This window comes from Doryrhamphus excisus, chromosome 2 (genome assembly GCF_030265055.1).
Source record: "Doryrhamphus excisus isolate RoL2022-K1 chromosome 2, RoL_Dexc_1.0, whole genome shotgun sequence".
In the NCBI taxonomy this organism is placed as follows: domain Eukaryota; kingdom Metazoa; phylum Chordata; class Actinopteri; order Syngnathiformes; family Syngnathidae; genus Doryrhamphus; species Doryrhamphus excisus.
This window is the reverse complement of record NC_080467.1, coordinates 26,457,509-26,472,928: the sequence shown is the minus strand read 5'-3', so window position 1 is coordinate 26,472,928 and position 15,420 is coordinate 26,457,509. Positions and strand designations below refer to the sequence as shown.

At 42.8% G+C, this 15,420-nt stretch overlaps 1 protein-coding gene across 3 annotated transcripts in view; it reads left to right on the top strand.

Moving 5' to 3' along the window:
• The first annotated feature begins 1,053 nt into the window (after positions 1–1,053).
• The window catches only part of pdgfc (platelet derived growth factor c), a 43,784-nt gene continuing 29,417 nt past the window's right edge, over positions 1,054–15,420 (top strand). For 2 of the 3 annotated variants that reach the window (XM_058062063.1, XM_058062054.1), the window contains exons 1-2: positions 1,054–1,148; positions 3,283–3,560. In XM_058062063.1, coding sequence (XP_057918046.1) covers positions 1,144–1,148; positions 3,283–3,560 — 283 coding nt within the window. In that variant the 5' untranslated portion in view covers positions 1,054–1,143. Of the gene's footprint in view, positions 1,149–2,980; positions 3,561–15,420 lie in introns of those variants that run through there. The other variant, XM_058062074.1, reaches the window with a different exon arrangement.

Here is a 15,420-nt window from a genome sequence, read left to right as displayed (position 1 = left end):
TGTGCATCATCTCACCTGCTGGGAGGAGAAAGCTGTGCATGTTTGACAGGACGTGTGTCCCACAAAGGCCAGCGGGGGTCCAGCGGGACTCCCTTTTGTATACATATTTTTTTCCCTTAAAGTCTGCCCCCGCTGGCCTGCCGTGCCTCCTCCGTCCGTGACCCCGAAAGCTCGGCCTTGTTTCTAATTTCCTCTTGTTTATTATACGTCTTTGCATCAAAGCCTGTTCGTCTCGCGGACCACCGTGAAAGCGGCAATCAAACACGAGCGTCCAGACCAAATACTCCAGCAGACCAAACCTGGAGCTCCGCATGAGAGTGTGCAAATGGGAACGAGAGAGCAAGAGCGAGAGAAAGAGAGAGAAAGAGGGAGGGATTCCACAGCGGTGAAGTGCTGACATGTGTTGCGGGTCTTGGCAGGGCTGGAATGCGATCCCGGTCTTCACACAAAAGGCCGTGGCCTGAAGAGAAGCCAGTGGCAAGGGAGGCCGCTCTACACGTATGAAATACCCTCTGTGGGTTCTTCAACGTGTACCTCCAGGTTACCTGTGTACTGGAGTGCAGTCAAGTAAGACAGGTGGAAACATGCATGCTTTTTTTTACTTAATTCTTTGTTCCATTACGGGCATCAAACACTAGAACATCAAACACAGTTCATTCCGAGGTGCTGATCAAACGCTGATTAGCTTTGTAAAACACCTCTTCTATGTAAGTACAAATAAAGTTACAGTGTGAAACTGTCAGCATCATACAGCCTGTAGGTTCATCTTCAATGCATGCATGCCCTCTTGTTGCTAGGCAGAATTCGTAGTTCCCAAGACTGTACTGAAAGGACAGGGAGAGGTGGTATGGGAAAGGTATTCAATGCTCATCACAGTGCCATCTAGTGGATACGTTGAGCGCTCCATCCATCCTTCCTGCCCCCCCACCAGGCTGTGGGAGTGGGAATTGTCCTCCCTTTATCCTCCCTTGGGCCGTCTTTACAGTGGTACTTTCCGAAATACTTTGGACTGACTTTGCAACATTACATCATGCCTCAATAGCTTCAATATGGCCCCCATCTCCACGTGGATTGTTGTGTCTGTGCAGGACCGCCGTGGACTTTTGGGGGCTTACGTCGTGAGCCAGCTATGAAAGCCAGCTAATGAGGTACAACACCGGCGAGCCGAAGGAGTGAGGAAATTGGGAACAGTTGGAGCGCGTCACGGCGTGAGGCATATGTGCTTTGATAGGACAAATTGAAACGCTCTTAAACGTTTCCTGCCACTAAAGTCGTTTTGTGGTAGAAATGATAAACAGTGTACTAAAACGTCCCGTGAGCTTCTACACATCCGTTTCATCTGAGCTTCTGACCTGTGGGCAGATCTTCTAGCGGTTCCTAGTGTGATGATTCATACTTTATTTGGACTGTGAGGATATAAACATTCCCTAAAGAGTGAGCAGATCTAGCTATTAGATTGCTAGGTCAGGGTTTCCCAGCCTTTATGAAGCCAAGGTGCATACAGGAGGTCCTTGGTCTACTTACGGGTTCGGTTCCCACGATGGACACATAAAATATAATCATAAAAACATTCAATGAAACTGTAATAGAAAAGAAAGAACAACTTCCTTTTATCCGTGTGGTTGTGTTACTCACTAAAAGGGGTGTTGCAAAGAAGGGAGAGACTGGGAGGATGAAGACCACTTCCTTGTTCATTCATTCATTCATTTATTTTCTATACCGCTTATCCTCACAAAGTGCTGGAGCCTATCCCAGCTGTCTAGTGGAACCTTGGTTAGCATCATCAACCCCTTCCAGAAGGTCTGACTCTAACCGAAACATACTCTAACCCAATCCATTTTATTCATTCATTTATTCATTTTTGTGAATAAAGAGGGAGAGGGTCACGGGGGCTGGGGTACACCCTGGACTGGTGGCCAGCCAATCACAGGGCACATATAGACAAACAACCATTCACACTCACATTCATACCTGTGGACAATTTGGAGTTGCTAATTAACCTAGCATGTTTTTGGAATGTGGGAGGAAACCGGACTGGGAGAACATGCAAACTCCACACAGAGATGGCCGAGAGTGGAATTGAACTCGGGTCTTCTAGCTGTGAGGCCTGCATGCTAAGCACTCGACCAAAAAACATTGAAAAAACATTTTTGGCTTCCTTGAATGGATTAATTAAATTTGCATTATTTCTGGTGAATAAAATGGATTGGGGCTGCACGGCGGTCGAGTGGTTAGCGCACAGACCTCACAGCTAGGTGACCTGAGTTCAATCCCACCCTCGGCCATCTCTGTGTGGAGTTTGCATGTTTTCTTCGTGTATGCGTGGGTTTTCTCCGCGTACTCCGGTTTCCTCCCACATTCCAAAAACATGCTAGGTTAATTAGCGACTCCAAATTGTCCATAGGTATGAATGTGAGTGTGAATGGTTGTTTGTCTATATGTGCCCTGTGATTGGCTGGCGACCGCCTCTCGCTCGACGACAGCTGGGATAGGCTCCAGCAGCACCCTTGTGAGGACAAGCGGTAGAAAATGAATGAATGAATAAAATGGATTGGGTTAGAGTACGTTTCGGTTAGAGTCAAACCTCTGGAAGGGCTTGATGACGCTAACCAAGGTTCCACTATATTTCGTTGTTTTATCTTCTTCTAAAACAGTTAACAATGCTAAAATGTGATATCTTGAGCCCGGATTGCGTAATTTCTATTTCCATTGTTGCCACATCCAAACTAATCAGATGTTGACCAGGGTCCCAGGCGGGTGTGTTCATGTGTTCAGACTTAATAAGTTATTTGCTGCACCACGCCTGTCTCTCAGCATTAGAGTGCTTTCTGACTCATTTCAAACATGGCGGCATTCCTTTCTCCCATTGTAATTGATATCAGAGCTTTGCGTCATGTTTGGATCATGTCCATCACACTTTTATCTGGAAGCAGAAGCGCTAGGGCGCAGCAGTGCAAGGGTTAACCTGCAGGTCTCCTCCTTCTCCTCCTCCTCCTTCTCCTCCTTGTGGGCTCGGAAGTTGAACTTTTTTATGTACGACACCTGTTGAGTGGCCAGTCGTGCACAGGCAGCCCTCAACGACTCAGGACTTCAAGTCAACGCCATCCGATTTTGTTTCCGTGGACGGACTTTTTTGACGTGCACTTTTACGCATGAGCCAACTGACCCCTGGACTATTTTATTTCTCATTTTCACCCACTTTGACTCCACCGCTGCATGCCCGGCATCCCATTCTTCCGTTTTTAGCGCATTTTGACTTGTTTTCGTCAACTTTTCACGCAGCTCCCGACGGATTGATGGTGAAGATTATGTGGATTCTACTGCGCGTCCGTGCGCCCCAGACGTGCCCGAAGCAGCAGCAGCAGCAGCAACACCGGTGCCCCTGCTGATCCCCAAGCCTCCCAGTCCCACCTTGCATGTCCTCCCGCTCCCACCACTCATCCAAATGATCCTTCCATCACTCCTCATCCTTCTCGCGTCGCTCCTGCAACAAAGTGTCCCGGAGGCTCAGTCAAGTCATGTCAGCAAGTTCCACCTTCCAAGCGTCAAGGAGCAAAACGGTCAGTTTGTCTTTTTGTTCCGACCCCCCCCCCCCCCCCCCCCATACACACACAAATGCTCATTCTTTCTGGGCTTCAAGCCAATAGTTTTTTTTCGTCTTAAAAAGCACATCTTGATTGAGTTTTCTGCAATGAATGGGTGCGTTTCATTCACTTCAAACGTGCCCATGCTGCAGGATGTGGAAGTGCAAAATTACCTTTGTAAAAGTTGACCGGAGTGCGCTCAGAAAATTCCATGTTGGCCCCCACAGGGGGGGGTGCCTGTGAAGATGATGATAATACATACAAGGCTTCATTCAGGTGCAGCTCACTGCTTTGGCTGCGTGGTTAAATATAGAAATAGTGTTTAGTAGTGGTGCTGATGCCTTAGATTAGTGGCATGCTGGTACTCCTGGAGTTGGTCAACCAACCCATCATTAGCTTACATTTCTATTACTCGTAATTTGTTTATTAGTAGAATATATGTCAGAGTCATCACAGTAGAACGTTGGGGTCTGATGTGTAGTTTGGTGTGTTCTTGCATTGTCAAGAGACATTAATGACGTGATGTTGCACACTTCAACATGAAGGAGACATAACACCATGGTGACAGTCTGCTTGCATTGATGCCAACTGGGGCAGTGGCCCACCTGGACCAAAGAAAGTTTACATTCTTTGAGATATATGTTACTCCAGCTGCACGGTGGACAAGTGGTTAGCGTGCAGGCCTCACAGCTAGGAGACCGGAGTTCAATTCCACCCTCTGCCATCTCTGTGTGGAGTTTGCATGTTCTCCCCGTGCATGCGTGGGTTTTCTCCGGGTACTCCGGTTTCCTCCCACATTCCAAAAACATGCTAGGTTAATTAGCAACTCCAAATTGTCCATAGGTATGAATGTGAGTGTGAATGGTTGTTTGTCTATATGTGCCCTGTGATTGGCTGGCCACCAGTCCAGGGTGTACCCTGCCTCTCGCCCAAAGACAGCTGTGGTAGGCTCCAGCACCCCCGACCCTTGTGAGGATAAGTGGTATAAAATGAATGAATGAATAATAATAATATGTTACTCCCACCTACAGGACTAGAGTGCATCAGTATCTAGTCAAAGAACCCAATGCAAAAACACTCGTCGAAGATCCTTTGTATGACAGGAGGGTTCTGTTGTTTTTTAAGGACCAACTGCAAAAACGCTTGTCAAAGATCCTCTATATGACAGGAGCTCGCTACTGTTTTTGAAGAATCTACTGTCGAAAATTCTAGTCAAAGATCATCGATATAGGCATATATAAACACTGTTTTTAGGACATACTACAAAAAATAATGCTAGTCAAAGATCCCCTATATGACAGAGAGCTATGCTGTTTTTAAGTAACTACAGCAAAAACAATGCTATTCAAAGATCACATTGATATGACAGGAGTGCTCTGCTGTTTTTAGGACCTACAGCAGAAACAATGCTAGTCAAAGATCCGCTATATACAGGACCACTTTTTTAAAGAACCTATTGCAAAGAAGTCAAAGATCCTCTAAATGGCACGAGTGCACTGCATCAGGACCAACTACAAAAACATAAGTCAACAAGGATCTTTATGACAGGAGCACTACTGTTTTTATGATCTTCAGCAAAAACAATGCTTGTTCATCAAAGATCCTATATATATATATGATGGGCATTAAATATCCTTTAACTTACTGTAAATCAGCCAAAGATCCTCTATGGAAGGAGCACGCTGCTGTGTTGAGAAACAAGTCAAAGATCCTCTATATGAAGTGTGCTCTGCTGTTTTTAAGAACCCACTGCAAAAACTCCAGCCAAAGATCATCTATATGGACATTGTGCAAAACTGTGAATCAAAGATATATAGATCCTCTATACGAAATGGGCGTCCTGAAAAACACTGTAGGCAAAGATTATTTATTCAGACAAGAGCTTTAGGACTCAGCACAAAAACAAACCTCGTCAAAGATCCTCTATATGACAGGACTACTTTGCTTTTTTTTTTTTTTTAAACCTGTGGAAAAAAATGCCGGGCACATTGTGCTGTTTTTAAGACTTCTCCCAAGTTCTGAATGATGATGATCGGCATGATTTGGCCTGCGGGCCGCCAGTTGAGTATCACCGATGTAGTTTGTCGTAGCCCATCGATCCGGCGAATTGGACTGAAGTCTGGCAGCCTTGGACGGGATCCACGTCTCGTTCATCAGGTTGTCCAAACATCTTGTTAGAAATGGCTGCTGTGTTATGTTCAGCAGGAGTTGATGGGCGGCAAGCAGCTGCTCATATCACAGCTCCTCCAAATCACTTGGAGCCAAATTTGAAGCTTCCTGACTCTTAAAATGTAAATTGTATGCGTTGCAGTGATAAATGTGAGCCTTTTCCTTCCTTGGTCTGGGCCACTGATGATTATATTACAATAACAAGCGTTGCACATGGCGTGTTCATCTGCGGCTATAAGGTTTCATGCTTATTAAGTGAAACGGCTTGAAAGACGACTGCAGCTGCACTTAAAAAAAAAAAAAGAAGCTTTGTTTGGTTTTGCTGCTAAAACTCTAAAAGCGAAAGCCTCTTCTATTTGATTCATTCCCGTGATGTTATTGCAAAGTGCACGCCGTTTTGCACGAGTGGCTCGTTTCTACATTTAACATTTAATGTTTATAAACAGCTCCTTGGCTTTGGTGAGTCGTCATCTTTTTACATAATAAACCAAAAGTAAAAACCCAACATGCACTTGTAACCCCGGTCCTCATGGAGGCGTCCTCTTATGGAGTAACTGCAGCCTGATGTAACACATCATGGTTCCAACTTCCTGTTTTAATTGGATTTGAAGCTTAGCAAGATTGTTGCCAATTTTGCTGACTCGCTTGTTTAAATGATGGCCATGCATCTGACACATAGAAGTGATTTTAAAAGATGGCTTACCGTACAAGACATTATAGACCGTAAACCCGACTCATGACATCAATGTAAAACAAATAAAATAATACATTTAGTCGATTAATAATAGCAGTTAACTGATAACGTGCAGTTAACTGATAAGTGAGTCAATTGGCTTAAGGCTGAAATGTGTTGCAACAAAGTCACCATGGCGACCGTTCTGACGGCATCATGATCCGTTTATAGCTGAGGCTTGTCTCTGACTCACTCGGCATCCACATAAAACATATTTCAGAATTCCGTTTTTATCATGGATAACTGGTTCTAGACCCGACTGTGATAAATCAATTCCTGCCGAGTAGGATTCCTTAGTTATGAATGGAATATTTTTTGCATTTAGAGCATAGACACCCTGTTTACAACCTTCTAAATATGTTTTTTAAAATTATATAATTATTTAAATTTTTAGGTTTTTTTTATTTATTATTGTCTTATTTATTATTATTACTATTATTATTATTATTTTATTACTTTATTATTATATTTAAAAAAAAATTTAAGTCATAATTATTTTTTATTTTATTATTAGAGCCCTCTATATATAAAATAACACTCCTATAATCACCTTTAGCATTGTATAATCTAATATCGTAGACCTAATAGGACAAAATAAGACATAACATAGGTTATCATTGGGAGAGTTCTTTGTCTCCAATATAGAATACCAAATATTATTACAAATCACAAGTCTTTGAATGTGTCTTCTGAATGCCTTTTATCAGTTAATTTAGCCATTTTTATTCTGGGAAAAAAGTGCTTAATTTAGGCAAAAAAAATACATAAAATTTGCTTAAAGATCCATATTTTTTGACGAATAATAATTTGTATTGAACCACAAAAGAGTTATGAGTTATGGTGGATATGATGTATGAAGAACAGCTGACCAATCACAGTTGTCCGTGGAGCCGACTGCCGTAACTTATATGGACGCTGTGCCGCTATTCAGTAGTTTTCAGCTACGGATGCCCTTCCTAATCGAACCCAGCTCCCGTCTACACAGACCTGGGAATCAAACCTACAGCATCTGCACAAACAGGAGCAGCGCAGTTTCCGTTCTAAAATCCAAATTCTACTAAAATTATTCAGAGACGGATACTCACCCATTCAAGGCTGAGGTTGTGTTGATGTTTTTCCTTGTCTTGTTAAGTCATGTAGATTAATTCATTGTTAATTTAACTCAACAATCAATAGTGGACAATGAGTCCAATGCCATTAATCTTTTTCATAATTAGTCTTTTCCATTTATAGAAGTTCTCCTTCATGCTTGGGAAACCCTGTAAAAGTGGCTTACACATAAATAAAGCCAAATACTTGTTCTATCTGGAGATTAATCTCAGATTAGGGTTGTCTTTAGAGTCAAGTGGGCTGGTTTCATGTTCCCGTAGAAGGCCATGTTTCCCTGCTACCTATAGCTCACCCTAAAGCGCCGACCCCAGATCTTATTAGTACCAAAAACCGACTGCAGATACGGATTCCCTTCCAGATATTCCCCTTTCCATCGAGTAGGTATGCGCCGTTGCAGACCGGCCAATGATCACAGAGGCTGCTGTTCCGCTAAAGATTACGAGATTAGGCCGAGCGCCAGGGGTGAGCGGGGTCAAGGGCCCTACGGGGTCCACGCATAGAGAGGGCAGGGTTCAAGATAAAGAGGCATATTGTGCATTCATTAGATTACGATGCAGACAAACACGTGCTTATGGCGGGGGGGGGATTTAAAAACAGGAAAGAGTGGGTGGCCCCCGCTCGGCATCGCTTTATGTTATGAGAACATCAGCCATTCATTCATACGTGACTGGGAGCACAGTTTGAGACGTAGGAACCAGTGACATCTTGGAGAAATGACGGGGGCGGTGGGGGGAACATGCGGAGGGGGTTCCAGATGTAAATTTGTTTCTTTGCAGTGATTGGAAGTTGGAGCGTGTCCAAGTCTTGGGTGGCCAAGGAACTGGGATTGAAACATCAGAGGAGGACATGTAGTAGAGAAGGACCACGTCTGGTAGCATTTGTGCTAACTGTGTGGCTCCCAGTTTGGGTAGCAGACCTCTTAATGGACTGGTTCATCAAGTGAAAGTTGCAGTAGATCCCTCCACTGCCCTCAAGTCTTAATTCTTCATCTTAGAAAGACATTTGACACAAAATTCTCATTCAATCCCAGCCATTTTGCAAAAAACGTCCCTCTTGGGAGTGGCCATTTTTGATGATTTGGACTGATTTATAGACTTTCACTGACACAAATTTAGCCATATACTGTACATGTATTCTGGGCTGCACGGTGGAGGAGTGGTTAGCACACAGGCCTCCCAGCTAGGAGACCCGAGTTCAATCCCACCCTCGGCCATCCCCGTGCATGCGTGAATTTTCTCTGGGTACTCCGGTTTCCTCCCACATTCCAAAAACATGCTAGGTTAATTGGCCACTCCAAATTGTCCAAGGCAATCCAACATTCAGTTATTCATTTTCTACCATTTATCCTCATGAGGGTGTGCTGGAGCCTATCCCAGCTGTCTTCGGGCGAGAGGCGGGGTACACCCTAAACTGGTATGCTGAAAGCTGAAGACATTAGTTTCAAAAACCAAGCAACATTAACACAAAGTTTCTTCTTGTTGCCCTCAGTCTCCGCTTGGATAAAATGCATGCACCTTATGTATGTGTGTAGTACGGAAATAGACCCGTAATTGAGACTGCGACTTACAATTTGGTGCACCTTATGGTATGATAAATTAATTTAAATAATTTGTATAATAGTGGTGAGTGCGCAGGCCTCACAGCTAGGAGACCCGAGTTCAATCCCACCCTCGGCCATGTCTGTGTGGAGTTTGCATGTTCTCCCCGTGCATGCGTGGGTTTTTCTCCCACATTCCAAAAACATGCTAGGTTAATTGGCGACTCCAAATTGTCCAAGGCAATCCAACATTCAGTTATTCATTTTCTACCATTTATCCTCATGAGGGTGTGCTGGAGCCTATCCCAGCTGTCTTCGGGCGAGAGGCGGGGTACACCCTAAACTGGTATGCTGAAAGCTAGCCATTCCCGTGTTGACTTCACTGTCTGATTGCTCTTGTCTTTTAGTGTAGCATATGGACAACCCTTGTGGCTGCAGGGTGAATATTTCCGCTAGTGCCGTTTGTTTTTACAGTCAAGGTCAGCGGAAATGAGGCGTGATGGCAACAATAACTGCCCACGCTCAAGCAATAATCCACCAAAAGGCGCAGTGCAACATATTGTATTATGTGTACAACGACACAATGTATGTTTGTGATTCCTCATCGGCACACTGCCTGCTGGCTATTTATAAAAGTTCAGTCATGCTGAGTCAGCGCAGTCAGCGCTATGAAAGGAACGCCGACTGTCACACTTCAGATCCAAAGCTGCCCAATGACAGTACGAGTACGCAACATCCTCAATCCGACTAAGAAGCAGGAATGTTGGTGTCAATGCATAAAATCCATGCATCTGTTTTCTGTTCCTCACTGCAGTTGCCGGTGAGCTGGAGCCTATCCCAGCATCCCAATTGAGGATTTACAGTACACCCAAAAACCTCTGGCGACCTACCATAGACCTACCATAGACCTACCATAGACCTACCATAGACCTACCATAGACCTACCTGTCTTCAGTGTGTTGATGTTGTCAAGAGGAGGAAAAACATAACATAACTGGAGATTTTTAGGATATTATTTTCCTGATTGAGCTGAGGACGTGTTTAATCAGAACACAGCGACCCGTGAAGGCTGCTGGAAATGAGACATGACCCTAACAATGTTCTCCTTGTACTGGGAAGAGTATGTACTTGTTGTATCATAATACTTTTAATATAATACTCAATTTCTTCCATTTACACTAATCCATCAATGCAGTTCTTTTAACAAGAGACATGCCCTGCCACTGTTTTATTTGCTGTTTCATTTGATACACTGAATGATTGAAAAATGGGTTGCACGGTGGTCGAGTGGTTAGTGTGCAGGCCTCACAGCTTGGAGACTCGAGTTCAATTCCACCCTTGGCCATCTCTGGGAGGCGTTTGCATGTTCTCCCCGTGCTTGCGTGGGTTTTCTCCGGGTACTCCGGTTTCCTCCCACATTCCAAAAACATGCTAGGTTAATTAGCGACTCCAAATTGTCCATAGGTATGAATGTGAGTGTGAATGGTTGTTTGTCTATATGTGCCCTGTGATTGGCTGGCCACCAGTCCAGGGTGTACCCCGCATGTCACCTGAATACAGCTGGGATAGGCTCCAGCACCCCTGCGACCCTCATAGTAGAAAATTAATGAATGAATGGTTGAAAAACATGGCTGCTCTTAAGCAAAATGGCTTTGGACCATCTGTGTAATGATTAAAAAACACTTAGGATAGGATAGGATAGATGTATTCATCAATAAGCTAAATCAAAGTCTTGTATTCTTTATACCAGCATGATATGAAAATGTATCAAAATCTTATATGCAATCCTGGTTGCCCACTTTTCCTACAGACAACAATTTTTACACAGTTTAGGTGTTGTCAAGGCAACGAGTGGCCCAAACAGAACCGTTTTAAGAAGTTGCACACAATTTTTTAGTGTGCAAGGGGGGGTAAAAAAAATAATGTCATCAGGCTGCATGAATGCATGGTATGTGGGGTGCTCAACCTGTGACACCAGGAGACTTAAAACAAACCAACACAGTCAAGGTGGTAATAGCTTGCGAAGGGCAATCGTCCCGGTGCAGTCCAAACATGAGCCTGCCTCTCTTTGCCGTCGTGTCGGAGCACATCGCTGTCAGTCACTTTGCGGCTCCATCACTTCTTCTTCTTCTTTGTCGTCGTTCTGACCTGCTCGGAGTCCTACTAAGTCCATACAGCAAAGTCACTAATGGGAGAGCAAATTGCATAATCTAGTGTGTCTTAGTATGTAAGGTGTGCCGCAGTCATTTATCATTTAAGAACATGACTGCATGTCAAGTCATGTTTTTATTGATCTTCCTTTCTCCAAAATCATCTTGTGAAAGATCTAACAAAGGGAGCTTTGTCGGATTTTGACGGGTCGCCAGCAAAGCATCGCTTTCATGAGGACTTCACTTGTCCCGAAAGAGGAGCGCAGCTCGTGTGGTTGCTAACTGGAATCCGCGCTCCGCTTCCCGTCCGGGAGTTGACCTTGGCCGGCGACTCCGGAGGGCATGTCTGCGCTGCTTGGCAGATGTCATCGCCTCCTATCAGAGAGGGGTTTCAGAGCGTCTCGTAACGACTCTGTCTCTCGGTGGGAATCACCTTGCACCTTTGCTGACGGGCCGCTTGACCCTGAGCGCCGCTCTTAGGAATCCTGCAGCTGTGTCCCCTTCTGCCTGGAGGCGTTGGCTATAGACTAAATAGATAGCTGAGCTGCTGCCGGAACGCTAAAAGATTGGAATAGTTCCTTGGACATCAACAAAATGTAAAGGGAACGTCCTTGAGATAAGACAACAGACGGAAATTATTGCAATTATACCAAAATATTTTCATGAATATGCACTCTTTAATTAATTAATACCCATTATTAACTCATTCAATCCATTTTAGTCCATTTGACTGATCTTTCAAGGCACACAGATTATTGGGTTCTATGGCTATACTATATAAACATGGAACCTACAAAAAGAAGGATTAGACTATCGTAAATATTACATGTCAATGTTTCTTCTGGCTGCACGGTGGAAAAGTGGTTTGGGTGCAGGCCACACAGCTAGGAGACCCGAGTTCAATTCCACCTTCTGCCATCTCTGTGTGGAGTTTATGTTCTCCGGGTACTCCGGTTTCGGTTGCGTCTCCCACCTCCCCAAAAACACCACCATAAGTCAGTGGATTAGCACCATCACCGGTTAGCAAAGCTAGTTTACATTTAACTGTGGTTAACTTATTTTTACACCTGTATCACAATTACGAATTACGTTACGTTACGTTGTTACTTCAGATATTCCCCGTTATATGTACATTCGAGCAGGGTTAATTTCTCTTTACACTTACGACAGTTAAAAATGTGACCTAAAACATTGCCCGCATACGGTTTACCAGGGTTTACTTCTTTTTACACTTTTAGACATTTAGGAATGTTACTTTGTTATTCAGAAACAGTGCATGTGTACATTTTACTGTGATTAACTTCTCTTTGCACTTGTACAACGGTTCAAAATGTTACCTAAAACATTGCCCACGTACGGTTTACCCGGGTTTACTTCTTTTTACACTTTTAGGAATGTTACTTTGTTACTTAGAAAAATGCCGAAAAACACTTTACTGTGATTAACTTCTTTTTACACTTTTACACTTGTACAAAAGTTAAAAATGTCACATAAAACATTCCCGACATGTGGTTTAGTAGGGTTAACTTCTTTTTACAATTTTAGACAGTTAGGAATGTTACTTTGTTATTGAGAAACACTGCAAATATATACATTTTACTGTGATTAACTTCTTTCTATACTTGTACGACAGTTAAAAATGTTATCTAAAACATTGCCAACATGCGGTTTATCAGGGTTATCAGGGATTCCACCCTCTGCCATCTTCTGTGTGGAGTTTCCATGTTCTCCGGGTACTCTGGTTTCCTCCCACATTCCAAAAACATGCTAGGTTAATTAACGATTCCAAATTGTCCATAGGTATGAATGTGAGTGTGAATGGTTGTTTGTCTATATGTGCCCTGTGATTGGCTGGCCACCAGTCCAGGGTGTACCCCGCCTCTTGCCCGAAGACAGCTGGGATAGGCTCCAGCATCCTCCGCAACCCTCATGAGGATAAGCGATAGAAAATGAATGAATGAATTATTTTTCTTCTCTGGCTGCAGGACACTTTGTGGTTTTCACACTCTCCCTCCTGTGGTTGTGTGATGTACTGCAAGTAAATCCACAGACACTTAAAATGTTTAATATTGGGGTGATTGTATTGTAAAATATCTCCACTGAGTTTGGACTCCTTCTTTGGCTTTGTCCTATAAATGCTCCTTAATGTGCTTGACCGCCATAAAGCAGTGCAGCACATTTCATGCTTTTGGAGCACCATCATTGCCTAGGCTAATTTTAGACAGCGGTGGCGGCATGGCGAGTGAGAGTGAGAGATAGAGAGAGAAAGAGAGTAGGCCATGCGTGAACAGCTGCATACATTTGACACCTCAGGGCAGATGTGATACGAACCCCGAGCTTCCGCGGTGGGAATTAGGACACAACCAAGACATGTCATGGACTCACTTAAAACACTGTCATGTGTGAATCAATGCCGACTGTTTAAAGCTCATCAATTATGCATACAGTAAGTGACTTATTAATGATGGTCGATCCGGAATACGTGTCCTCAGAGACCGTTTATGTGCAACAAACATGAGACGAATATGTGTTAAAAAAAAAAAAAGCAGGCTTCACTACACATCTTTAGTTGCCGCCTCCCGTTGGCTTTGTCTTTTTCTCTTGTGATTTAAATGTTGTTGGCTTACACTAATGATAGCTCAATAATATAATATATAGTAATAATAATAATATTATAATTGTTTGTATATTATATTATAATTATTAATATATATAATTAATAAATAATATAATATAATAATATATCAGTAAATGTGACATATATGAGGCATTTTTTGTCTCAGGGCTCTACTCATGATCAAATTGTGAACAGCAGGTACTACCAGGTACCATTTCTCATTATTTGGTCAGCCATGCATTATTTTATTTTTATTTTTATTTTTATTTTTATTTTTATTTTTATTTTTATTTTTATTTTTATTTTTATTTTTATTTTTATTTTTATTTTTATTTTTATTTTTATTTTTATTTTTATTTTTATTTTTATTTTTATTTTTATTTTTATTTTTATTTTTATTTTTATTTTTATTTATTTTTTGTGTCCCGTCCAGCCATTGGGGCAGATGGTATTAATGATCTAAATGCCCTTACAGATTTGCTCTGTGCCCGTAGTCTCCTCTTGGATCAAATGCTTTCATACATGCAGAATAACTGCAAATGATGCTTATTAGTTTAATAGCTGGATATCCCACTCAAGTGTGCCACTAAAAAAAAAATTATGATGGTAGAAGGGCTTGTAAAGACATGCATGGCAGCACAAAGGTAAACCAATGAGATAAACCATAGAGACATTTTTATTATGATTCATAACCACATCTGTGGAGTGTTTATTTAATCACTCATCATCCTTTTAACTTGGACAAGCTCCTTCTTGTCTATCATATCTACTTTTCTTCACGACTACCAATATGTTCAGCTTTTTATATAACGATATATATAAAAAAAATGCACCTGTCCGGGTAATCAAGGAATTATGTCACCTAACACATGGCGAGACTTGATACACACGGCAGTCACCCAATCCTACACACTATTTAAAGTATGTATGGCTATCCCAAAGAGGTTTTCACCGCAGGATGGATATGCTCCACGTTAGACTGGGAACACCCCACTCCTCTACCTCCCCGTGGGAGAGTATCGATGTCTATGACGCGAATAGACGGAAAAGGCAGCATTAGCGAAGTGCAGTAGTCTGGTTTTAATAAAATACAACTTAATGGACAACTTGGTTTCCTGCTATGAACTGAGAACTATGAACCAGATAAGACCTTCCTGGAAAGTGTTTGGAAAAGGGCCACAGTGATTGGATAAGTGGGTTCTATTGATTAGATACCAATCATAATTGCTGGTTAAACTACCATGGATCTTTGATAACAATTTTAGAGTTTTGATTCATTCATTCATTTTCTACCGCTTTTCTTCACGAGGGTCGCTGGAGCCTACCCCAGCTGTCTTCGGGCGAGAGACAGGGTATACCCTGGACTGGTGGCCAGCCAATCACAGGGCACATATAGACAAACAACCATTCACACTCACATTCATACCTATGGACAATTTGGAGTCGCTAATTAACCTAGCATGTTTTTGGAATGTGGGAGGAAACCGGAGTACCCGGAGAAAACCCACGCATGCACGGGG